At 49.3% G+C, this 24,028-nt stretch overlaps 2 protein-coding genes and 1 pseudogene across 2 annotated transcripts; all 3 read left to right on the top strand.

The window, feature by feature from the left end:
* Positions 1-7,485: 7,485 nt before the first annotated feature.
* LOC120647042 (homeobox-leucine zipper protein HOX13-like) lies at positions 7,486-9,444 on the top strand. The gene is made up of 3 exons (XM_039923646.1): positions 7,486-7,844; positions 8,081-8,496; positions 8,619-9,444. The coding sequence occupies exons 1-3, from the start codon at positions 7,793-7,795 to the stop codon at positions 9,117-9,119; spliced, it is 969 nt and encodes a 322-aa protein (XP_039779580.1). The 5' UTR covers positions 7,486-7,792; the 3' UTR covers positions 9,120-9,444.
* Positions 9,445-16,474: 7,030 nt separating this feature from the next.
* On the top strand, positions 16,475-17,473 carry LOC120648239 (annotated as a pseudogene).
* Positions 17,474-20,444: 2,971 nt separating this feature from the next.
* On the top strand, positions 20,445-21,647 carry LOC120647041. The gene has a single exon (XM_039923645.1). The coding sequence runs from the start codon at positions 20,707-20,709 to the stop codon at positions 21,241-21,243; it is 537 nt and encodes a 178-aa protein (XP_039779579.1). The 5' UTR covers positions 20,445-20,706; the 3' UTR covers positions 21,244-21,647.
* Positions 21,648-24,028: the final 2,381 nt, after the last annotated feature.

The raw sequence follows: 24,028 nt of genomic DNA, 5'->3' as shown, positions 1-24,028 counted from the left end.
CTACTCCGTACTACTGTACTCCATGTAGGCTATCAGTGTAGGCCCACTGACGTAGGGGAGCTCGGCTGCTTCTGCTTGTGCCACTCTGCTGCTGGAGAGCCACCACACGTCCCCAGGCATCATCAGCAAACGACGCTCAAGGTCCGGGGAGAGAACAGAGAACATGCTCCTTCCGTGCCCTTTTCCTCCGTTGTCGACCGATCCTATTTCCCCGATGCGTCGGATCGAACGCTCAATGTGGTCGAGAAACGACAGCGCAATGTAACCCAGTACTACCCAGCAGTAGAAGTGACCGGGCAGTTTGGAGGCGCCCGGGATGCAAAGCTGCAGAAGGAGGTCGACGCGTCGTGCTCACATGCTCGCTTGCTGGATAGTGGATATCGCTTATCAGCAGCAGCACCAGCACCTGTGGCGTCTTCCTCCACCCGGAAGCACGCACGTTTCTGAATTCTGAAACTGCAGTGTCATGCGGCTGACAACCATACGCAGGCCAGTTTGGACTTTTGAAAGAATCCGAGACGAATCACGGCTCCAGAGGATGACTTCGTCACCATACGTCCGGAAACTTTACAGGGCACAAGTACCGCGGCGAGCATCCGTGTGCCTGCGTCAAGACATGGACATGGACAAAACAAGGCGTGGCTGAAAGCATAAGCAACCAAGGGTGCCCTGACTCACTTGTACCCTCCGGACGACGCCAAAACCGGCTCCGATTCGTCGGCGTGGCCGTAAATCAGCTGGGCCAAGGCACTTTCGCGCCCGGGACCGGGACGCGGCCTCCCCTCCCGTGTCGCGTGCGGTCTCGTCGAAACCGAGTCGTGCGCAAGCGCCGGGCTCTGCCACGGCGCGCTCTGCTCTCGCCCGTCGCGTGCTGGGCGGGCGAAGGGGCGCGAGGCGGACAACCCCGCCGTGCGCCCGTCGCGATCGCCAGCGCTCCCTCCCCGTCCGGCGGCCCACGCGACGGCGGCCGTTGTTGACGTCTTCGGCGGGTTCGAGCCTGCCCCTTCCACCCGGCGTCGCGGTCACGGCATCTGGCTGACGCGGTTGCTTGCGCGCGGGGGCCACGGTCCGAGACCGACGCAACCACCGGTCGTCAATGCCCACGCCGCCACGCCTCGTCGCTGGGCCTCATCGGCGAAGCAAGCCCACTCGACGACGCAGCTGTTCTGGTCAATGCTCATGGCGTGCTGCGGCCGCGTGCCCAGCGTGCGCCGACTACTGGCTGGACCGCCGGAGCCGGCCGACTGCTGCTGAGCGAGACTAGCGCCCAGTGGCAGAGCACTAGCGGCTGCCGAACAAATGTCCGTGCCCGTGCCGGTCGAAAGCTGCGGCACCTGCACGCAACCTGGGGCTCTGCACGCTGCATGCCGATGCCCGTGATCCAGTAGCAGTGTACTAGCACGCACGCACTTGTCGAGTCAAACAGTGACTCCCTTGTCGATACGTGGCGAGTCCGTTGCTGTAGCCAGATAAAGCTGGAGGCAGGACCAGATTTGATACGTACAGGTACAGGGTTCCGCACTGTGCCCGTCGTCCCGAGCTCCCAACCATCGGATGACCGATCGCAGTTGGTAGGTCGAAGTGGCCTCCCTCCCGCATTGAATCGCCAACCGATCTTGGCAGGCACAACGCGTACAATTTTCTAGTATAAAGATGTCATCTCTACCAATCTACAATGGCCTCCCAACTGATAAACGCCACGGCAGTCGTCGTCCTTGCTCCCGGTTGGTAGTACTGGGCAGCCCGTGCAGCGGCGAGGTCGTGCGCCGGCAACGCTGCGCGTTCCCGACGACGGCCAGTGCTCTCGCCTCGCCTTGCACGCGTCCTTCTCCTGTCCTCGCGAGCCTCAAGCGCGAACGAAGATTGTATGCTCTGCTGGCCAGTTCTATCGGCCATTGTTCTCTTTGTGGGAACAGAAGCTGCGGCCACTAGCGCACGGGATGCGGGGATGGCATCGGCCGTCCTTTTCCTCTGGAAGGCTGTGGCACAGGCAGGCGCATCACTTTCCGTCACCCGCACCCGTCGCCTCACCAGCTTTTTCCATGACAGGATCGACCACTCACTATCGCGCCATGGCCACGGCCATGCACACGCCTCGCTTTCCCAAGTGGCCAAGTTTTCTACTCCTGGCACACGGCGAACTGCCCAGGGAACGGCGGCCTCCGACTTCACAGAAGAGCATGTCGCTGTCCTAGATACGGCAAGGCATCTGTGGTCCTTGCGCTAGGGAGCGAGCGAGTGTGTGTTGGCATGCGCCTCCCCATCCATCAATCAATCGGGTGTGCCCACGACTTTGTGTGCCAAAAAGAGGTTGCTTCCCCGCCCTGCTTTTCAGAGGTCTAGGATTAGATTCCGGGCTCCCCCATTTTGAGGGGCTGGAAAAACTGGGCGGAGTGGCTGGGGTCTGTTTGTCTGATGCTGCCACGGAGTGAGTGTTAGCTTGCTAGCTAGCACTAGTGTTGAGTAGAGCAGTTTGTAAGTTTGGATAGAGCAGTGTGTCACTTTCAGGGGTTCAGTGACCCAACAGTCTGTCTGATGTCTACTCTGTTCAGATCATTGGATGCTCAAATCTTGTTTAGTTGCGAAAATTTTAGTGTGTATATTACTGTAGCACTTTCGTTTGTATTTGATAATTATTATCCGATCATGAGTTAACTAGGCTCAAAAGATTCATCTCACAAATTACAGACAAACTGTGTAATTAGTTATTTTATTTAGCTACATTTAACATTCAAAGATTCGATGTGATGGGAAATCTTGTAAAATTTTAGAATTTTGAAAGCAACTAAACGAAGGCTCAGTAACTGGACACTAGTTCAGTTCATTCACAGTTCCCATTTACGATGTTTTCTCATATGTCTAGCATATCCAAATCCCGTTCTGGGTGTTCGGATTAGTGGGGTATGTAGCATCAGTGATGGACACTGCATTGGTATCTGGCCCGTGTTTGGATGCAAAATTCCAAATTCCAAATTTTTTTTCCGACACCTGCATGGAGACTTAAATCTAGACGAAATAAAAAACGTATTGCGACTGCTGTCTGTAAATGGCGAGACGAATCTAATGAACCTAATTAGGCTGTAGTTAGATGCTAAATTGCTACAGTAATGCTACAGTAAACAACCTCTAATGACGGATTAATTAGGCTCATTAGATTCGTCTCGCGATTTACAGACGAGTTCTGTAATTATTCTTATGATTAGTCTATATTTAGTACTTCAAATGGAAAAAAAATACATTTTCAAAAATTTTACAACGCCCAACCAAACGGAGCCCATATCTCGTCGAGGACCTATGACTACACGGCACTCTCTGCGGAAAAAAAAGGGCAGAAACCATCTCCATGCTCATGCTCATGGTCATGGGTAAAGAAAGCTAGCAGAACAGACCGGATCGCACACGGCTAGCTTTCGGAGTGGCAATCTGCAGGGAGTTGCATCTTCTGTCGTATGTGCGGACCAGTTTTACATGGGCATGATCGTGATCGGCCCAAAACAACAATTCACTAAGTCCGTGTTTAGTTCATCGCGAGTGTAAACGCAAAAAAAAATTAAGGAATTCTGCCAATTTGAAGTACTAAACGAAGTCTATTTACAAAATTTTTTATATATATGGGTTGTAAATCGAGAGACGAATCTAATGATGCTAATTAATTCATGATTAAGTAATAATTAGCGGATTGTTACTGTAGCATCGCTGTTGCAAATCATGGATTAAGTAGGTTCACTAGATTCGTCTCGTGATTTACAGCCCATCAATGCAAAAAATTTTGTAAATAGACTTCATTTAGTACTCCAAATTAGCAAAATTCATTCGCAAAATTTTGCATTTTTGCGTTTTTGTGTTTACGGGGTGGGAACTAAACAGACCCTAATTGATACAGCTAGGCGTAGGCTATCATGTAGGAGTAGCTCGGCGTAGGCTATCACGTAGGCGTAGGCTATCATGTAGGCGTAGGCTGTGTTTAGTTCTAAAATTTATCTCTCCAAACTTTACTATTTATCTATCACATCATTTTTTTTGCCTCATACATGGTGCATTAAATGTAGGTAAATAAAAAAACTAGTTGCATAGTTTTGATGTATACGACGAGACGAATCTTTTGAACCTAGTTAGGTCATGGTAGGACAATAATTATCACAAACAAATAAAAAAGTGTTATAGTATGCTACAGTGTCCGATGTGACTCTTTTTACCACTATTTTATTTTAAAGATCTAAACACAGCCACACAGCAGGCACGCAGGTGAAACCTCCACAGGCAGCGTCACCATGATGCTGATCAATCGAGCCGGGCGGATCACGGTGTTGACGAGGAGGGATCGGATAAGATAAGATAGCCTCTGGATCCGCACAAGAGCCTCGTGTGTGCACGGCCATGCATGACACACGGGGAGGGGGCAAAACTCGACCGTGTGGCTATGACAGGCTGACGGACCGAACCGTATTTTATTAATAGAAAGCAACTGGCTTCCAGTAAAGAAAATTTTCGAACCCTAGCTGCGCCAACAAGATGAATTTTTTTACCCACAGCTGAAAATTCGCCCATGCGGGGTTCGAAACCCAAACCCATGGGATGCCACCGTAGTGCTTCAACCAGTTGCCACTAACGTTGCGCAAGGCCAACCAACCAAGGAGCTCAGCTCAGACATCGCTGTTGTGCGCGGCGATATTTTGTATTTGCCTGCGCCGCGAAAGGCGAACACGCCGGGCTGAGGAGCAGAAACGCCGCCGCGGCGCACGAACAAGTGTGCCGAGTACTACTCCTACTTGCCTAGGCTTTCAAGCTCTGGAGTAGCCTTTAGGACCTCACCTCGCCGTCGTCGCCCTGTCCTACTTACTTTTTGATCTGCCGGTGGGCCCCGGGACGGTTCCTAAAAGCGCGGCTCTGAGCTGGAGTGCCGGCCCGGCGGCGCCGTTCTCGCCAGCACAGTGGCCGCCACGTTTCGCCACCAGATTCAGCTGCCCAATTTCTTTGGCATCCCTCAGCTTGGAGCTGAACTGCACAAGTGAACTGTGAACATGGCTCGCTCCGGCTGGTTCCTGCAGAACATGCACCGTCGTTCACGGCAGATACAGATACAATACAATACGGCCGCGGATGCTAACCACTCTATTTAACTAATCTAGCATACGATTACGGGGGGGAACCAGGAGATCGCGTCCTAGGTGTCGAGCACATGCTGGCACTGAAAGTCTGAACCCTCAAGGAGTATTGGTGCTCGTCGAGGTCGTCTGTCAGAAGCTTAACGCGATCGGCCGGGGGAAGAGCAGTTGTTCAGTTTTCGCAGTTGTTCATCGCGTGACGTGGACGTGCAGCGCCCGACAGTAGACAATGGTAGCTGTGGGTTCACATCCGGCCCGGGGGTCAGTATTTTCACTGTCATGCTACGTGCCAGCTGGCGTTGCTGGCAGCAGGCTCTGGCGCGACATTTCTTGCTTGAAAGGGCAACGTATTACCTGGATGAAAAAGAAAGTTCTCTTTTCGGAAAGAAAAACTATGGGGAAGGGAAAGTTGTATATATAGTGGGAGGAAACATTAAAAATAATTTGGTTTGGTTCAGTCTTCGGTGTTTTTTTTTTGAGTGGGTGCTACGTACATGTTAAATGAACTACGGCAAATATCCATGGTTAGGAGACTATTGGGCCATTTATGGATACTCTGTGCCTATGTGCTATGTGTGTTTGGATGTGTGTGTGAGATTCTTCAAAACAATAGTGGCATCCATTTGATTTCTTTGCACTGGCGCAGAGAGGTAGGAGGGGGATTTGTAAAAGTGTGATTACCCAATCCAAGGGCGGGTTCAGATTATAAAATTATCCAATCCCCTATACCCCTTGGATGTTGATCCAATGACTCAGATTGAAGTTTACATAGTTTGCACGGAGAGGTTGGTTTGCACCTAATACGTTGCCTATTGTTAAATGTTAACTTTCTTATAAAGAATAAGCTCATTTGATTTTCTTTTCCTTTTCAATTCAGGTGCATCATGCTTGCCTGTGAAATGCTGATGCTGTCTTGAATCTTTCTAGTAAACGCCCAAGATATGCATCTTTTTTATTCTAGTAAAGAAACTCGCCACCCGTTCTAGCTTTTGTATGCGATGATTCTCTACCCTTATTTATCTCATCTAGGATGTTGTACATATCTGCATTCTCCAAATATGACATAACATTTCACATAAATGTTTTTATAGTGTGAAACTTTTGACATCGTAGCAGGCCACTATACACAGTCTACCAGATGCATCGACTTCTGTTTTAGAAAAGGAAAAACATCACTAGTGCATAAACATAAAAGGCATACTTGTTGTTAACTTATTTTACCATTACTAATTGGAGACTTGTTTGAAGCATTCACGCGAACCCACTTAGGATTAGGTGGACACTCTAAAAAATAAAGAAATTCTAAAAATTCTCATAAGAATTAGAAACATCCAGACAATTCTAATCATAATAGTTATTGGATCTATTATTTTTTCTAATAAATTACCCACCTTTGCTATTATGAAAATAGATTAAAGTAACCCTCTAAACATCTATCTAAATTACCACCATTTGCCATTATAAAAAAATCTAAAGTTATTAAAAGTAATGCAAATAACTCTCACCTATGCTATTATAAAAATAATGCAAATAACTCCCTAAATTTTCATATAAGTTATCCAATTATGTTGTTATCAAAAGTTATAGTAACCTCTAAATCTAAATCTAAATTATATAATTATAGCAAAATATTAAAGTGAACCAATATAAAATTCTAAATTAGTGTCACTGTGGATTGATGTATAATTGAAGAGATCAGAATACCAATTCACAAACAAATGGTTCAGTTAAATATATATCAAGCACATATGGAGGTATGATGCAAAATGAAATCTATTCAACTAGATAATAATGGTTAATATATATTTTAGAGTATAGTATGTGAGAATATATGAAAGAGGACGTGAGATACATAATTCTAAATTAGCTATAAGTCTTATTTTTATATTAATTCTAATTAGCCCATGCAGAAGTACGCGCTGATAGGCTAGTATATTCTAAAAGCTATATTTTTTCCCAAATCCATGAAGACACAGAGAGCCCCCATGATCATGATGGCAAAAATACAAACACATACTTTTGCATTTTGGCAAACCCACACCATGACCAACATAAAACCGTTTTCAACGAGGTTGGCCAACTAATTTATTGGCATATAGTATTGTCTTCACTATTGGGTCTGCATTATTCTAAAATGGGAGTCGAAATGTAAAGAAGTTTGTAATCCCTATTTATTTGAGAATAAAGATCAACCTCTATTTTTCTAGACAATACGGAGACCAAGTTCTAAGAAAGAAGAAGAGGCATTGCTCCCAGCTGGCAAGTGGCAATGCCAACACATGGATCCTACAAAAATTTCTGGCACATGACATCGCGGCGCTGTCCCGCCGGGGTGCCCGGCCCGGCGAGCTGCTTGCTTTTATTTATACGAGCCCCATGGCCGCTTGCATCAGTCGTTTGTCCCTGTGGCCTCTCCCCCTTCTCATATCCGTCCTCTGCCCCTGCCCTGCTGCGGCTCACCAAGGAAGAAGAGGGACACCACACCGCCACCTGTTCATCTTTAGAGCACGACTTACGAAGAGTACCCCGGCCGTCGCCGCCGACCACCAAAAGGGCCGGAAAGGACGGCCTCTCGCTTGAGCGTGCAGCTCGGCGCCGGCCATCCTGCTTTCCAACTCTCCCCCTGGCCCCGTCTCATAATTTGTAATTCCAAATCCTTCCTTGGCTGCTCAAAGTGCCGACCAGAAATGAAGAGGCAATCCAAGAGGCCCGCCAGCAGCCATGAATCCACAGAAGAAGGTACAGTACAATTGCTTCGTGATCTCCCCTTTTCTTCTGTGATTCTAGCGACCATGATGTCGGTGACAAAATACCTGTACTGTGCTTCTTGACAATGAAGTGTTGCTTCTATCTGCATTCCGTTTTCGCATTTGATGAACTGATGTCGCACAAAGCTGCAAAAGGAATGTTCTTCGCAATTTTGGGAATTTGAGCCGGATTCGAGCCATTTTTAAACGGCATGCGGCGTATTGCAGGGGAGAAGCTGGCGTTCGCGGAGGACGAGGCCCTAGCGGCGCGCAACATGGAGCACGAGGAGGCCGAGCCCGAGCTGGACGACGCGGACGACGACGAAGACGAGCTGGCCAGCGGCCGCGCGGGGCGGTCTCCGGGCGGGCTGGGCGAGAAGAAGCGGCGCCTGGCGGTGGATCAGGTGCGCGCGCTGGAGCGGTGCTTCGAGACGGACAACAAGCTGGACCCGGACCGCAAGTCCCGCATCGCGCGCGACCTCGGCCTGCAGCCGCGCCAGGTCGCCGTCTGGTTCCAGAACCGCCGCGCCCGCTGGAAGACCAAGACGCTCGAGCGCGACTTCGCCGCGCTGCGCGCCCGCCACGAGGCCCTCCGCGCCGACTGCGACGCGCTCCGCCGCGACAAGGACGCACTCGCCGCCGAGGTACGCGGAATTCGCTGCCACCGCCCGGAATTCGCTATTACCGCCGTTCCGTCGTCCACTCTCTTGCATCATGCCGTGGCCAGCTTTGTCACTCACCCGTGTCTTCCTGGCGCGATTCTCAGATACGGGAGTTGAGGCAGAAGCTGTCCAAGCCGGAGGCGGCGGCGAAGCTTGAGGCGGCGGCCAATGACGCCGCCGCGGAGGAGCGCCAGGCGACGGCCGGCGCGTCGGCCGCGGCGGTCTGCAAGGACGGCTCCTCGGACAGCGACTCCAGCGTGGTGTTCAACGACGTCGAGGCGTCGCCCTACTCCGGCGCGGCGTTCGAGCAGCCGGCCTTCGCCGGGTTCGGGGCACCGTTCTTGGACACGTCGGCGGCGGTGACGACAGGCTGCTCGTCCCTCTCCATGTTCGAGACCAAGTGGCAGCAGGCGCCGGCATGCCCATACGACTCGTACAAGAGCAGCGGCGGCGTCTATGGCTTCACGGAGGAATGGTTCGCCAGCTCGGACGTGATCGGCAGCGGCGACTGCGCGGCTAGCTTCTTCTCTGAGGAGCACGCCTCCAGCCTCAACTTCGGCTGGTGCGCGAGCAGCACCGAGGCCTGGGAGCGAGCGAGGCTTTGATCTCCCCGGTTAGTGTGAACAAAACAAGCAGCAATGTTACGCAAGGCCCGGAACATTGGAAGTTTGGAACAAGTGCAGTAGCCAGCAACAATAACGGTGAATTTTAGGCAGGCTAAATGTAAATGTGAAAAAATGTAAAAAGAGACCGTCCTGCTCCACCGCCGTCTGTCCGTTTTGCGGTGTACTACTTGGATGCAAATGCAACGAGTCGGCAACGGTAGCGTGCTAGGGGGAAATGGGAAATGATAAGCAGAGTGCGATTTAGGATTTTATGATGTCTAATGAAATAAAACATAGTACTATCTCTAATCAAAATAAGTGTTGGCACTAGAGCGCCTTTTCTTTTGAAGGAACAACGCTTGGACGAGTGTGTTTCTATTAGGAAATATTAGAAAGGTCTGGGACAGAGTTTGTTTTCTATCTATTATATAAATATTTGAGTGTTAGAAGAAACCACCACGTTCGCCGAGAGAGTCTAAAAATTCCCACGTTAATCTAAAAAAGAAAAGAATTTACACCATTGGATTTTATGAAGATCTAACGGTCTAGAATAACTTAAAGAGTCCATGCCAACTACTGCTAATAAATATATATAAATTAGATGTTAAAAAATAGGTTTTAGATGTAATAAAAGAAATACGATTCCCTAACCGATAAAAGAAAACACAGTTCAGTCGTACTTAACGTGGCTTTCAAGAGGATCAGTATGTCTACCAGGACAAAAGAAAAAAAAATAGCGTGATTATAACCTATGAAGAGGAGGGATCAAAGCAATATAAAAAGCTAGATAGAAGCAAAATATGGGATCAAAGCAAGACAACAGCGAAATTGATCGCTGGACTAATATCTACACATAGAAGGTCACGATGACATCCAGCAAGATGGATTCACGGGACCAGTTGAAAATTAACTCGGCCAATAGTATTAAAATAAGACACCACGTTAATCGAAGGAATCTAGAAATTACCACGTTAATCTAAAAATAGGAGAATTGGCACCGTTGGATTACAGTGAGATTGATCACTGGAGCAATATCTACACATAGAAGGTCACGATGACCTCCAGCAAGATGGATTCACGGGACCAATTGAAAATTAACTCGGCCAACAGTGTTAAAATAAGACACCACGTTAATCGAAGGAATCTAGAAATTACCACATTAATCTAAAAATAGGAGAATTGGCACAGTTGGATTTTTATGAAGATCTAACAATCTAGAATAATATCAAGAGTCCATACCACCTGCTACTAATAAATACACATAAATTAGAAAATTAAGGAAATTAATAGTTTATTTCTACGTGAATAGGAAAGCAAATAGCTAAATAGAGAGCCCAGCGCAAATGCAGTTAGTAGATAACTCAATTTGGAATAATAAAATCTAAATTGACCTATAAATCACTACAGCAATTGGCGAGGAAAGATAAAATTCTACACCATCGATCTCTATGGGTTTAAATTGTATTGATCTAGACTCTATAGATGAAAAAAAAGAAACAAGCAAAGAAAACTGTAGATTCCTTCTATAAATAAACAATTCTGTCCTTAGATAACTCAATTTGGAATAACAAAATCTAAACTGACCAATAAATCACTACAGCAATTGGTGAAGAAAGAGAAAATTCTACACCATCAATCTCTATGGGTTTAAATTATATCGATCTAGACTCTAAATATGAAAAAAAGAAACATTTAAAGAAAAATGTAGATTCATTCTATAAATAAACAATTCAATCCTCGGTTTAAGGCAAAAGAAAGCAGCAAAGTAGAGCCCCATATAACACATGTTTTTCAAGGGACGATCCTTGCATCTGTTGCCTAAAAACTCGGTTTCAGAAAATACTAGCATGATCAGGGAGAGTGCCGGTGCGTGTTGTTTTGCTTCTAGATACGAAATTGAATGACATAAAAGCTATTAATACTCAGGTCGATAAAAAATAATTCAAAGAGTATATCAAATATATAGTTAATAAATAGCTAAAAAATTTGTATGTAGATCAAAGAGTATATAGATCAAATATTGGTTTGTATCCAATATGACAAGGAAAAACTGTCAAACTAATCTAAGTATCAATTAAAGGAGAAATAAATACTAACTAGGCAAATATGCCCGTGCGTGCTACAGACAAAGTTGGTATAAGTATCAAATATGTATAGTTGTCTATGTGTTAATTTGTAGAGATCTACATAATCGAGTCATGGACGGAGGGCTGGTCCGACTCACATACGAGATGGACTAAGACCCACCTGTCAATAAAACAAGATGGACCAAACAAAAAAATTGTTGGAAATGTTACGTGCTTTAGAAATAGGTATAGATTCATTAAGATTGAAAAGATATGTGCTGCCGCAAACAAAAAAGTTTTAGGATGTCTACTTGACATGAATTAAGAAAAAAAAGGCTAAGATCAGATTCTCTATAGACATTGGCTTCAAGAACTCTGATCGACGATGTCGGTGATTCTCTATAGACATTGGCTTCAAGAATTCTGATCGACGATGTCGGCGATGATACTGATACATGAAGTAGAGTAACTCGCGTCAGACGACTGACAACCACACAGGATTGGATCAGCGGTGGAAATTGAGTAGAAAAAAAAGCTATTTCGACGACTATACATGTCACTTACAACGAAACACTCATAGGGCCGATCAATAGCAATTAGCTCAATGTCTCAAGATGATTTCTATTTTGAACCTCTCCATGGGCATTGAGCCGAGCTAAGAGGTCAAGCCATAGTAGGTTGAGCTGAATCTGTGTAAGAGCACGATGGCGAGCTCTTGCACGAATATGTGATCGGCCATCATACCGCCCACCATGATATGTGTCCGCTAGCTTTGTGAATTCAACACTTTGCTGAGAATCTACGAAGTAGATATCAGAAAATGTTCATCATCATCACGCAGTCATAGATTTACAGGGTTGAATTCTTAACCGAATTCAGTAAAAAGATAAAATACATACCTTTCAAGACAAAAGGAAAGAAAATTTGGATGAGATACGAACTATAGAGGATGCATCCGCAACTCATTTATATTTTGATTACAACTCAAAATTAAATTCTAATTATTAGTTTTGGGGGTATACATTGAACCACTCATCAAGATATTTTTACTAAAAATATACGAATAATTTACCATGTTAAAAAGAACTCGCAAACAAAAATATACAATGCTAACCAACAATCTAAAAATAATTGCATTCCTATCAGTAATGTACAAATATATATATATGCTGTTGTCAGTAAATGTTAAAAAAAGATGTCTTTATAAGCCTTTTCTTATGAATTATTTATATACTAAAAAGATATGTCTTAGAATATGACAATAAAGAAAATGCACAGATGGTCACCTTGATCTGTTCCAATATTAAAACTAATAAACTATTCGCATCCATTTATTTTAAAATAAATCATAAAAATGTTTGTATAAAAAAACTAGCTACCCGGTCAGCTTGCTAGTTACAAAATATTAGAAGGGTCTGGGTGTGTATGATGGACGGACAAAGACCAAGACAAAAGAAAGACAAGAGAAGGTAAATTTTGTGTTAGTACTAGAAATGGTGAAGCCCCTCCCCCACCCCCACCACCAAACACACATAGATACTGGTCGTGCCTTGATTTCATCATTACATACATATAGAAGCAACAAAAGTACAAGAGTTTTTAGGTGGTTTTCTCACGCGCCATGCAGTGGACCATATGTATAATGTACTCACGCAACATCCTCCTAACAGCGACGGAGGGTTGTATATGTCGTGGTGCTGCAAACCACAGCCGGGTGGCGGAAGGCACCCGCCCTAGTCCAGAGGGTGTATACTCGGGGGTTAGCTAGTCCTAGTTCGATCTCTCCCAAGAACACGATGAACACCGCGGGATTAGAGTTGTTTGGGCCGCCAGAGCGTAATACCCTACATCCACTGTGTGTTGTATTGCCTTCCCTCAAGAGAGAGAGCTCGCGAGAGCTGGTGTGTCCGGCTAGCTTGTAGTGCACAGTGAGCGTCTCCCTTTTATATCTCAAGGGAGGCGCGTACATGGCTGTTGGGTCCCCGACAGGTGGGCCCAACGATGTAGTATAAGATAACGTACTGTTCATACATTATGGCGTCGCAGGCAAAGGAGATATCTCTCCTGGATTCCCTTGCCTGCTCCTGGAGTCCCTCGTTCATCATGTCCAGGCGCTGTCTTGTCGGGACGATGCCAGACGTAGCTAGTGGCGTCGCCTGCCACGTAGCTTAACGGGCTGTGTAGCTTGCGGTGTAGGCGGCATGATGGAAAAGTGCCGTGCCGTCGTATCTATTTAATGCTGCAGACGGGCTCTGCGCGGGTGCGGCACAGGCGGCTACACTGTGCGCCTTGGTAATACGCGGTGCACAGTGAGGCCTGACAAAGGCTGTCCCGCGTGCCACGGCGACAGAGCACGCCTCAACCATCCGCATTAAATGCGGTGGGTGCGCGAGTCTCTCAGCGGAAGACTCGCGCACGAGCCCGCGCCTCCGGGACACGTGGCGGTTCCGGACCCCTACGCAGTAAAAGGGGGGGTCCGGACGGACGCAGGAGGTCCCGGACCCCTATGGGGGGTCCGAGGCCTCAGTTGTCAGCTCGGAACTTCCCTTCATTAGAGACACGTGGCGTCTCCGGACCCATCCCCAGGCGGGGAACGGGTCCGGGGCCGTTGGCCTGGTGAGGGAAGAGCCTGACCCGTGGGGCCTGCCTACTCTGCCCTTTCCGCGCAGTTACGGATAACTACGCGTGCCGCAGTAAGAGTGGGTATCTCTGCTACAGGGTACCGACAGTATAAGAAACTTCTGAAGTTAAAACTGCATCTCAGAGAGAAGGCAGATGACAAGGCTACGGAGTTTATCTCCTCCCAGAAACAATAAAATTGCATGAAACAAATGGAAGGCATGGCCCTAGCGAGGGGGTTATGCTATCTTTTGCCATTGGCTTGAGCCATTGAATGATGTTATAGGGTAGTGGGGCACCCTTTCGCGAGTGCCAAAACATATTCGTATATTGTATTGCGATACGCTAAACAACGAGAGAGATTTTATCATAATAGTTAAATGCATAGATGAATCTGTTAAATAAATAAAATTGAAAGATTATATTCCCACTTGTTTATGGAGGGACAACCACTCCGGAGCTCTGGAAATGAAGATCACTTAGGTCATGTTTAGTTCACCAAAAATTTTCTACAGTACTCATCTCATTAAATCTTCGGACTTATGTATGGAGCATTAAATGTAGTTGAAAAAAATAACTAATTACACAATTTAACTGTAAATGATGAGATGAGTCTTTTAAATTTAATTAGTCTATAATTGGATATTAATTACAAAATAACAACGAAAATATTACAGTATCAAAATACAAAAAATTTCACGAACTAAACAAGGAACTAAACAAGGCCATAAGAAAAAACAACCATGGTTGGCAACCTAGACTTGGTGGTGGCTAAGTTAGTGGAAGATTCATGGCGTGTGAGGCAGCTTGGAGCTGGAGGGTGGAAGGCTACCGGCTGGCTAACATGGCGGCATGTTCCCCCTCCACCGCACACAAAGACACATGTACCTGTATCCACTTTTATATATATATATATATATATATATATATATATATATATATATATAAAGTATCGCCGTAAAAAACAATTGAAACACTAAACCAGCAGGCACCTCGCTTTGGAAAAAAAAATGAAGGAAAGCGAGATGCAAAAGCAAAAGCTTTCCTCCGAATTAGCATACGGGGCCAAGGAGGCGTAAGAGGAAACGGTGGCGCTTTGTTTCCGTTTATAGGAAACTCGAGAGAATTCCGTAATCGCAGGTGTCGTTTGCGCGGACGAACGGGGCCCCCCGCCGGCTCTCTCGCTTCGGAGGAAGAAAAAAAAAAGAAGCTTTTCACACGGTGTGCTGCCGCCCGTCTTCCCGCCCTGGTGCCGTGCCGAGTCGCCGGTCGATCGGACCGGGACCTGGAGAAGGTTGCGACGCCAGGGCAGGGTTTGGTACGCGTCGCTGTCGGCTGTAGGCCACAGGCGCAGGCGTCGTCTAGGAAGCAAGTCACGCGCAGCAGCGACGTTTCACACGGCGAGACGTCACGAAATAAAAAGGAGAAAGGGACGGGTCGCACACCCCGTGGCCATGTGGGCAAGTTTTATATTGGCGCCTGCTCGTGCTCGCGACGGGACCCAGAATACAAAACCACGAAAAATATGGGCACCTCTGTCACGACCGCTTCGAGTTTGAGCAGCTACAAGCAGTCGTGGGTTTTTCACTTTCTGTATCGAGACTTGAGGAGCAGCTTCGAGCAGAATCTGCGAGCAAGACATCTGCCTCGAAGAAACATGCGAGGAGCAGGGGGGGTTCTCATCTCACGGTCGGATAATAAGCAGAGATCTGCCGGCAACGATGGGTTTGATGTGCCCCGCCCGGGTCGCAGGGACGGCGTGTTCTCTGCGCGTGTAGCGTGCCGGCGGGGACGAGACTCTCTGCTGAACGAAGCGGAACGACCGCCAGCGCCGGCCGGAGCGGGTCGAGACTTGAGGGGGCGCGGCCGCGCAGGAGTCGGGCGGGATTGAGATGGATGGCGTCCCGGGCTGGTGCGGCGGCCATGGCGAGCGACGTCTGATGGTGCATCCAAGTTGGTCGTGGCAGGTGGGAGGTGCACGCGCACCCAACTGTTCGACCAAATATGCCACAAGAGTCTCACTTTAATTTCATCTTGTCTGGTCTTTTTCGACATATTTTGGCTTGTGCATCTCTTGGATTTCTGGAATATGCTAACGGTATAATGTGCACCCAGCAGCAACGGGCTTCACTTCCACTCATCAAGGAGCAAGTGGAATAGTACGTAGACCATTCACGCTGAAGCATTCGTGGACTTGTCGACTTCACCATTCTAATTATCTATATAGTCAGCCATGTCCAATCTAAATGAACCGTTAAAAACGTCACTACAGATCGCTATTTCTAATGCATACAGTTACCATAGCTTTACGCCCCAAAACGATGCTTTTGCCTTTGCCTACGTATGCTGACATATCTCTAGTCGACACTATTCGTGGTTGGGGCGCAGTAGCATCCAGGGCCGCCGGCCCAATACTCCTCGCTTGCTTCCATGCCACTTAAAAATAGCAAGGCCGCATTCGATCGATACACGCAAGCATACAGACGGCCGGCCGGTCACATTGGCACTTTGGGCCCAACACACACAACGTCCAAAACAAAGAAGAAGAAAAAGTTTCCTCTCTACTCTGCCAGTATGCCCGGCGGCCAGATAGATCGCAAACAGGAAGTACTTAATGGAGTATAATTGACGGTATGTAGTGCGTACGTCCTGGCTAAAATAAAGCTAGCTATGCCACGGGCCAGCAGCCTCCTTCCTTGGCTGCTCATCCTGCTGCCGCCGCTGGCCATACGCGCCGCCGCCGCTGTGGACACGACGGCCGTCGGCTTCACCGAGGTGGCGCTCACGGAGGCGCAGTTCCCGGTGCAGAGGCCCTACGACGTTCCGCTCCACGAGCGGTTCGAGTTCCGCGGCGGCGTCCACCGGATGTGGGTGTACTGCACCGACAAGCCCCACACCCCCACCAGCCGCACCAAGCCCCGCACCGAGATCGGCATCAAGGTGGAGATGCTCTGACAATTAATCAAGCCATGCGCGGTTAGTTAGTTAGTTAATCTTCACTGATGACATCTCTCTCGATCGTCAATTACTCGACCTGCAGCGAAACTACAGCTCCGGCGTGTGGCAGTTCGAGGGCTACGGCTACGTGCCCTCCGGCACGACGGGGGTGTCCGTGATGCAGGTGTTCGGCGCCGCGCCGCCGCGCGCCACCTCGCTCATGCTCCACGTCTACGGCGGCGCGCTGCGCTACTACGACCGGCAGCTGGTGGAGGACCGCGTCCACGACCGCTGGCTCAAGCAACGTGGTCCACGACGTGGGCGCGGCGGAGCTCGCCGTGTTCGTCGACGGCGAGCGCCGGCGGCGCGTCGCCGGCCGCGGCGGCCGCGTGCACACCTTCAAGTTTGGGGTGTACACGCAGACGCGGCCGTCGCACAGGATGGAGTCGTGGTGGAGAGACGTCAAGGTGTTCACTAAGAAGAATTAAGGGTCGTCTAATAATAATCTCATACACTACTACAAAAACAGCCATTTGTCCCGGTTCCATATGGCCATTTGTCCCGGTTTTGGAACCGGGATTCGGCCGCCGGGACAAAAGCGCTGGAGGCTTTTGTCCCGGGTGGTAGAACCGGGACAAAATGTCCCTCGTGCTAAAAAATATTTGCGCCCTGCGGGATTGGAACCCAAGACCTATTGTCTAGCGCATGGCCTGCTTGCCAACTCACCTAAGTAGTACATGTGACTCAGTAAAGAATAACTCCCTTTTGAACTATCACGTGGAGGGGCCTTTTATCCCGGTTGGTGGCTCCACCCGGGACAAAAAGGGCCTTTTGTCCCGGGTGGAGCCACCAACCGGGATAAAAGGGTCACCCTTTTGTCCCGGTTGGTACCACCAACCGGGATAAAAAGGGTTGGACCTTTTGTCCCGGGTGGAGCCACCAACCGGGACAAAAGGGGGGTCTTTTGTCCCGGTTGGTGGCTCCACCCGGGACAAAAGGCCCCTGTCCCCCCCGCTCCTTTGGACCCGGGACAAAAGCCACCTTTTGTCCCGGGTCCAAAGGTAACCGGGACAAATGACTTGGAACAAAGGCTGTTTTTGTAGTAGTGATACTTATATATAAAGCAGGATCGTTGGAGATCATCACCGGAGCACGCATATGTCATTTTCTGTGGACTGTGGCATACGCACGTCCTGAAAAGGATGTGGCCACCGTTCTGTCTAGTGAAGTCGATGTGTAACAAATTGGGCACCAGGGCGTACTGTACTATTTGTTAGATGCGCACCCATCGCGGGTTATCTACTGTAAGAACAAAACACAACAAGAACCTGTTTAAAAGTATTACACCATCTTGCAATGAGCTTGTCTGCAATCTACATATAGATATTATCTCCCAATTTTCTCATTTTTGTCATGATTCCTCTGGTGCGTGCAGGTCAGTTGGTCAGCCGGTCAATTGGCAGATTACTCGTGAGTTGCAAGACGGTGTTGTCAATGTCTGAAGACGTGACTGACATCCTGTCGTAGCAGATGGGGGAAAACATTGCTGGGGCAGTGTTCGGTCTCCTTTGCTGACGCTGACCGAACCACTCTGATCACTCTCGGCTAAGCTCCGAATGACCAGCTCACGTCGTCTTTGACCGCCGACGCCGACAGCGTCGAGAACTTGATCCCGTTTGGAGCGGACGGTGGCATTGGGTGTGATCGAGGCCCTTCCATGTGTCGGCCCATGAGAATAACCCAGCCCGTTTCGGAATGTTTTTTATTGCAACTTTGCAAGTGGAGCAGTTAGGGCCCATGTTCCATTTCGAGCCAGGAGTAGTTTAGTTTGGTGGGACTTCCCCGCACGCCTGGGCGCCTGGCCCAAACCTCGTAGATTCATGGAAACCCACTTCACATATTGCTGCCGTTCCGGCCTGTTGGGTTGCTGCGAGGGTTTTGCTGTTTTGCACATGACATTCCGTGGGCTTTCCTCTGCGGGAGACTCCGTCTCGGCCTTTTTGCAGTCATCCTATACTAACAATTCGGCCCGTCTAGGATCCAGACCCAGTTGTAATATAACACACGCGTAACGCGTTTCTCATAAAAAAGAAACAAAATATACCACAGTCATATATATATGGTGGGGACCTTTTTTTTTCCTTAGCGAGAAGTGCACCAACATTCCAACAACACACATGATGATTGATGACCCAATCCCAAGTTGGCAACAATACGTGCACCCCCAGCGGACGCCGTTCAGATCGACGCTCAGCAATTGTTATTGCGACATGAATGCACGTCAGCTCGAAAGGAGTCGCGAGGCGAAGTGGCCCAGCCGGCCAAGTCAACCTTCCCAGGACGGGCACGGTAACACCGCACGGCGCGTCCAGCAGGAAGAAGCGCAAACGGCGAATGATGAGACCGTCTCGCCCCTGCACACGTGCAACCACCGACCGCTCCTCCATCATCCATCGCGTGCGGCGTGCCCCATGCCATCCCTACCGCACGCGTCCTTGTCCCGGCCTACCAAATAGGAATATCCAGCCGACGCCACCGGACACGGTGCTCCTTGCGGCCTGCCCGCCCGCCCGCCCGTACACGATAGGTCCACAGCATATGAACGGAACGGACGGACGGGCCCGGCCGTCTGCCTGTCTCGAGTCTGAACCCACGCCGAACATGGGGAAACGACCAAACTCCCCACCACCCGGTGCCGCCCCCGCCCGCACGGGGCGGGAGGAGCGCGAGGAGCCACGCGCATCAGCGAGCGCGGGTGACCGGTCAAGTCCACCGGGCGTGTGAGGACGCCGACTCGCTCGTGGATTCCTGTCATCTTCTCCTCCTTCCGGAGGAGCATCCTCGTCAGGCGTGTGGGGAATGGAGTGGAACACCTGCACTGCACGCGGTTGTGCGCTTGTGCTCGCGGGCCATGCCCACGGTCCCCCACGAGCACCCCCCGCCCGTATCTTTTCTTTTCCTCCTTTCGAGCCTTCTTTTTTTTAATCTTTTTTATGTGTAGATAGATACTGTAGAATAGCAGGAGGAGGAAGAGGAGGTCGCGAATACCCAAATCCCACTGGGGGAGACGTGCGTTTAAAGGAAAAGGAACCCAGGTGCTTCTTTTGACCGCCCCGCGCGTGCGTGGGCCGCGCTTATCTCTCTCTCGCTCGCACCGTCTGCGTCAGCAGCGCGAGTGCTAGAATCCTTTCGTTGCTGCGGACGTGTGTGGCGGGGCGACGGATCGGAGTGACGGAATTGTCGGGGACTAGGCGACTAGGCGTCCTGATGGATGACCATGGCAAGGAAATTCAGCTGCTGTTTCAGCACTTGCTAGTGGCAGGTAGTGCTTGGTTTTTCTCTGCATCCCCTTTTCTAACTGAACAAGTTCCTTCTGAAATCGAGCCTGCTGATCGCTGTAATCATAAAAATGGAACTTTCTCGAGGGCCGGTCGGAAACAAAGTTAACTGAAGCTGGTGCTTTCACAGTTCACTCGCCAATTGCCATAACAAAATAGACAAAACCATCTTGCTCCTCTGCTCGCGCAAATGTGAACGTGTCTGTTTTTTACACATCAGCCGTCAAGATAACCTCCCTGTGCTATTGTTGACCCATTCATTTGCACACAAAAAAAAGACTCCAAACAAGGAACACAAAAAATAATGACGAAACAAAAAAAACGCGGCTTTAGAACGGAAGCAAAACGGAGCCCCCGACATATCAGCTCGCGCAACACGGTTCCCCCGCCCTTTTCCAACAACCTTCCGCCCCTCCACCTTCCTCAACGGACTCGCACGGCTTCTTCACCTCCTCCTCCCCCCCGCGCGGTAACGCAGCACCGGCAGCCACCTCTTCCCCGCCACGCGCCCACGCCCGTCGCCCTCCGCGAACGCCGCGCGTAAACCCTAATTAACACCCCACCCCGCCACCCAGCACGCGACAGACACGAGCTGCTAGCGCCGCCGGGAGGTTAGTTTCAGCCATCATGCGGCGGTCGGAGTGGGAGGACCGGTGCAAGCGGCACCCGGAGCACCGGATGTCCAAGGGCGTCTGCCCCTCCTGCCTCCGCGACCGCCTCGCGCACCTCTCCGCCTCCTCCTCGGCGACAACCACCACGCGCGCCTCCTCCTCGTCGGCGACGACGTCGCCCTACTCCTCCGGGGGCTCGTCCCCGCCGCCCCACCACGCCGCGCTCTCGGCGGACGTCACCTCGGTCCACGTCCTCGGCGGGGCGCCCTCCAACGGCGCCTCCTTCGTCAACGTCGCGGCCTTCTCGCAGCCGCTGATGCCGACCTCTATCAGGAAGCAGGCCGCAGGGAGGCAACCAGAGGCGGCGAAGGGGAATAAGGGGGAGGTGAAGAAGAAGAAGAGCGGCAAGAAGAAGAAGATCGGGAGGTTCCTGTCCAGGCTCGTGGGCACGGAGAAGCGGCGGCAGGCCGGCGACGGCGACGGCGACGGCGGCGGGCTCTTCCACTCCAAGACCATGAAGGAGAAGACGACTTCCAAGTGGGTATTCTTCTGAAGTTCTCTCGTCAGATGCCGACACCATGCACGCACTGCACGTATGGGGATGCCGGTATCCTCGACCGATCGGCTCTTCATCGCTAGATCCTGATACTCCCCGGTATATATATTATTCTTTTCAAGTACTTCTGTGCTTGATCTGGAGTTTTTGCATGGTTTCTTAATTGGGCTGTGTACAAGAGATTAAGCCAAAACTTGTGATCATTTTGTACTGTTTGGGAATCTGTGTATGCTTATTTGTAAATCAGAAGAAAAAAAATAACAGGAAGTGTGTATCGAGTATGTAGTGTTTAATCTGTATAGTTTGTGCCATGCACGAGAAATTCTTTGGATTGACCAACAATCCAACCGATTTTCCGTTTTAGAAACAGTGAATTATCTGAAAACCTTTTTCTTTTTGTATGCTGGCTTTGCATCCGAATTATTTTCTCCATTTCAACAGTTCATATACTGAATGATCGACAACATGTATATATATGAACATAATTTATGGAGTAGGCAAAATGGACGAAAGAAATGGTCAGGGGATGGTTCCAGCAGTAATGGTCAGTTGGTCATACGCTATACCACAAGCTAACTTCTTTTGTGATTGCTATATTTACTAGTTTCTTTTTTTTTCTTTAAATTGAGGCACTCCAAGATTATATAATCTCGGACTGCGATTTTGTGCTCCTTTTCGTTTGTTGTTTCCCTCCTCCTAGCGTCCTGAATCATCTGCCCGTCCCTTTTGCTTTTTGATCTCTTTTGCTGGTGTTAAATCGTTCTGATGTGATGCTGGCTTGTCCTGATCGGAATTGTCTGCACCTGGCATGACTCCATCTGCCCATCCTGCTTGGTTAGTTGGTTGGGCAGGGTAGTTCAACAAAGCAAGCGCCAGCGGCTGCTATTGCCCTGCCCCTAGGGGTGGTAAAGGGCCCAACATTTTGAACTAGAAAATCTAAGGATCGGGCCCTAAAAGGGCCGGGCTCTAAACATATGTATTTTTGAACTAAAAATTTCAAGGGCTTTATTGGGCTGTGAAGAGGCCATTAGGGCCATGGCCCATTACCACCCCTACCTGCCCCTGGGAAGACGGATTTCCTTGTTCTAGGGATCGAGCGAGCACACATTATATTCTGCCCTGTGGCATGCATCGTTAGTGGTGGCTTTGGTACAAGAGTCTAGACTTGGGACGAGATATCACCACATGCGCGGGCAAATCCCAAAGGCAATCGTGTATTCGTCGTGTGTTGGTAAATGTGTACAAGGAGCAGTAAAAATATGTAACTAGCTACATTTTCATATGACACTTTTAAATAACTTCTATAGAACGTAAGTATCAGTGTCTGCCAACATCTCTTTCCAAAACGTCATATAACTTTGAACGTCAGAGTAAATAATTGGTTAGGAATATTTAATCATTAGGGCAGCCAGGCATGTAAAACAGTCTACAATTTTGAACGGCAGAATAAACAATTGATTAGGGACATTCAATAATTAGGGTTGACAGGCATGTAAAACAATCTTTGTCAACTGTGTTTGTTGACGTTATTGTATTTTTTTAAAATTAATTAAATTACATAGCCCGCTAAAAAACTGTTAAATTAGCGTTGGTTCTAAAATTGTCATAAAGAGTATAAAAATAGGTGCTTGTCCAAAAATTGCCATAGGTTAATGAGCGGAGCTCAAATAATAATTTCTGGAAGTGGTTCTGCAGCTTCTAGATATATAACCAAGTCAGAGTTTGATGAACGATTGTTCGTAGACGCAACCCTGCACCCGCGACGAAACCAGAAGGAACATTCATGCAAGCGTGCATGACCGAAACAAAACATACGCTCGGTCATGGAAAACAAATGATAAGAATTTGTGGCCAGGGGAATGCTTGCCCTTCGTGCCAGCCTCTAGCTAAAAATACAGATGAACAAAAGAGAAGGGAGTTGACCGTACTCTGCGTCTGACCAGCAGATTGATTAGACTTGATTGGATTGGATGAGCTAATAATACTCCTTACGATATCCGCACTCGTCATATTCTAAATCTATCACCTAAAAGGAATATTCCATCTCGAACAGCGAAATTCTCTATTCTACGTTCAGTTTCTCCGCACCCGTCATACGCTATATCTCATACACTATACCAACTACCACCCATAGGACTCACGCGTCATACTCTCCTTATACTTTTTTCCCACCCGGTCACTCTCTCCTCCCTCCCAGACTCCTGCTCGACGCGCCGCCACGTCCCTCCCCGGCGGCGAGCCGCCTCGTCGCCCCCTCCCTGCTCCCTGCGTCGCGCTCTGACCCGCTCGAGGCGGCGGCGCGGTCAATGGCAGTGCGGGCCCATGGCGTGTGGCCACGGCAGCCATGGCGTGCGGTGGCGCGGCCAGTTCGGCCAAGGCAAGGTTCTGCGGCGGCACTACAGGTCGGCACTGGAGCGGCTCCCTCGCGGCGGTGGCGGGCGGGACGCGCCTCCTCCTCGCGGCCGAGCTGCAGCGCCCCCTCCCCTCGAGCCGCTCCCTGCTCGAACTCGCAACGACCGCGCGCGGCCGCGGCGTGGCCGCCCCAGGCTCCTCCATTGCGGCCTCGCTGGCACGCCTCGAGCTGGGCGGCCTCAAGCTCCGGCCGCCTCGAGCAGTCGAGCACGGCGGCGCGCGCGTGGCCCAGTGACAGTGACGCCAGCGTCCGCGCCGTCCCCGATGGCGGCCCCTCTGTAAGGATCGATGGACCAAGAGGGGGGTGAATTGGGCCTTTTTCAAAATTCTAAGATAGATAAAACAACCTTAACCTATGCAATGCTAGTAA

This window comes from Panicum virgatum, chromosome 9K (assembly GCF_016808335.1).
Source record: "Panicum virgatum strain AP13 chromosome 9K, P.virgatum_v5, whole genome shotgun sequence".
NCBI classification, from domain to species: Eukaryota; Viridiplantae; Streptophyta; class Magnoliopsida; order Poales; family Poaceae; genus Panicum; species Panicum virgatum.
The sequence above is the reverse complement of the archived record's forward strand: the minus strand, read 5'-3'. Positions and strand labels throughout refer to the sequence as shown.

Coding starts and splice junctions, on each gene's coding strand:
- LOC120647041 (XM_039923645.1), top strand. CDS start 20,707: ATGCGGCGGTCGGAGTGGGAGGACCGGTGCAAGCGGCACCCGGAGCAC.
- LOC120647042 (XM_039923646.1), top strand. CDS start 7,793: ATGAAGAGGCAATCCAAGAGGCCCGCCAGCAGCCATGAATCCACAGAA. Junction 7,845..8,080: donor CCATGAATCCACAGAAGAAG/GTACAGTACAAT, acceptor GGCGTATTGCAG/GGGAGAAGCTGGCGTTCGCG. Junction 8,497..8,618: donor AGGACGCACTCGCCGCCGAG/GTACGCGGAATT, acceptor CGCGATTCTCAG/ATACGGGAGTTGAGGCAGAA.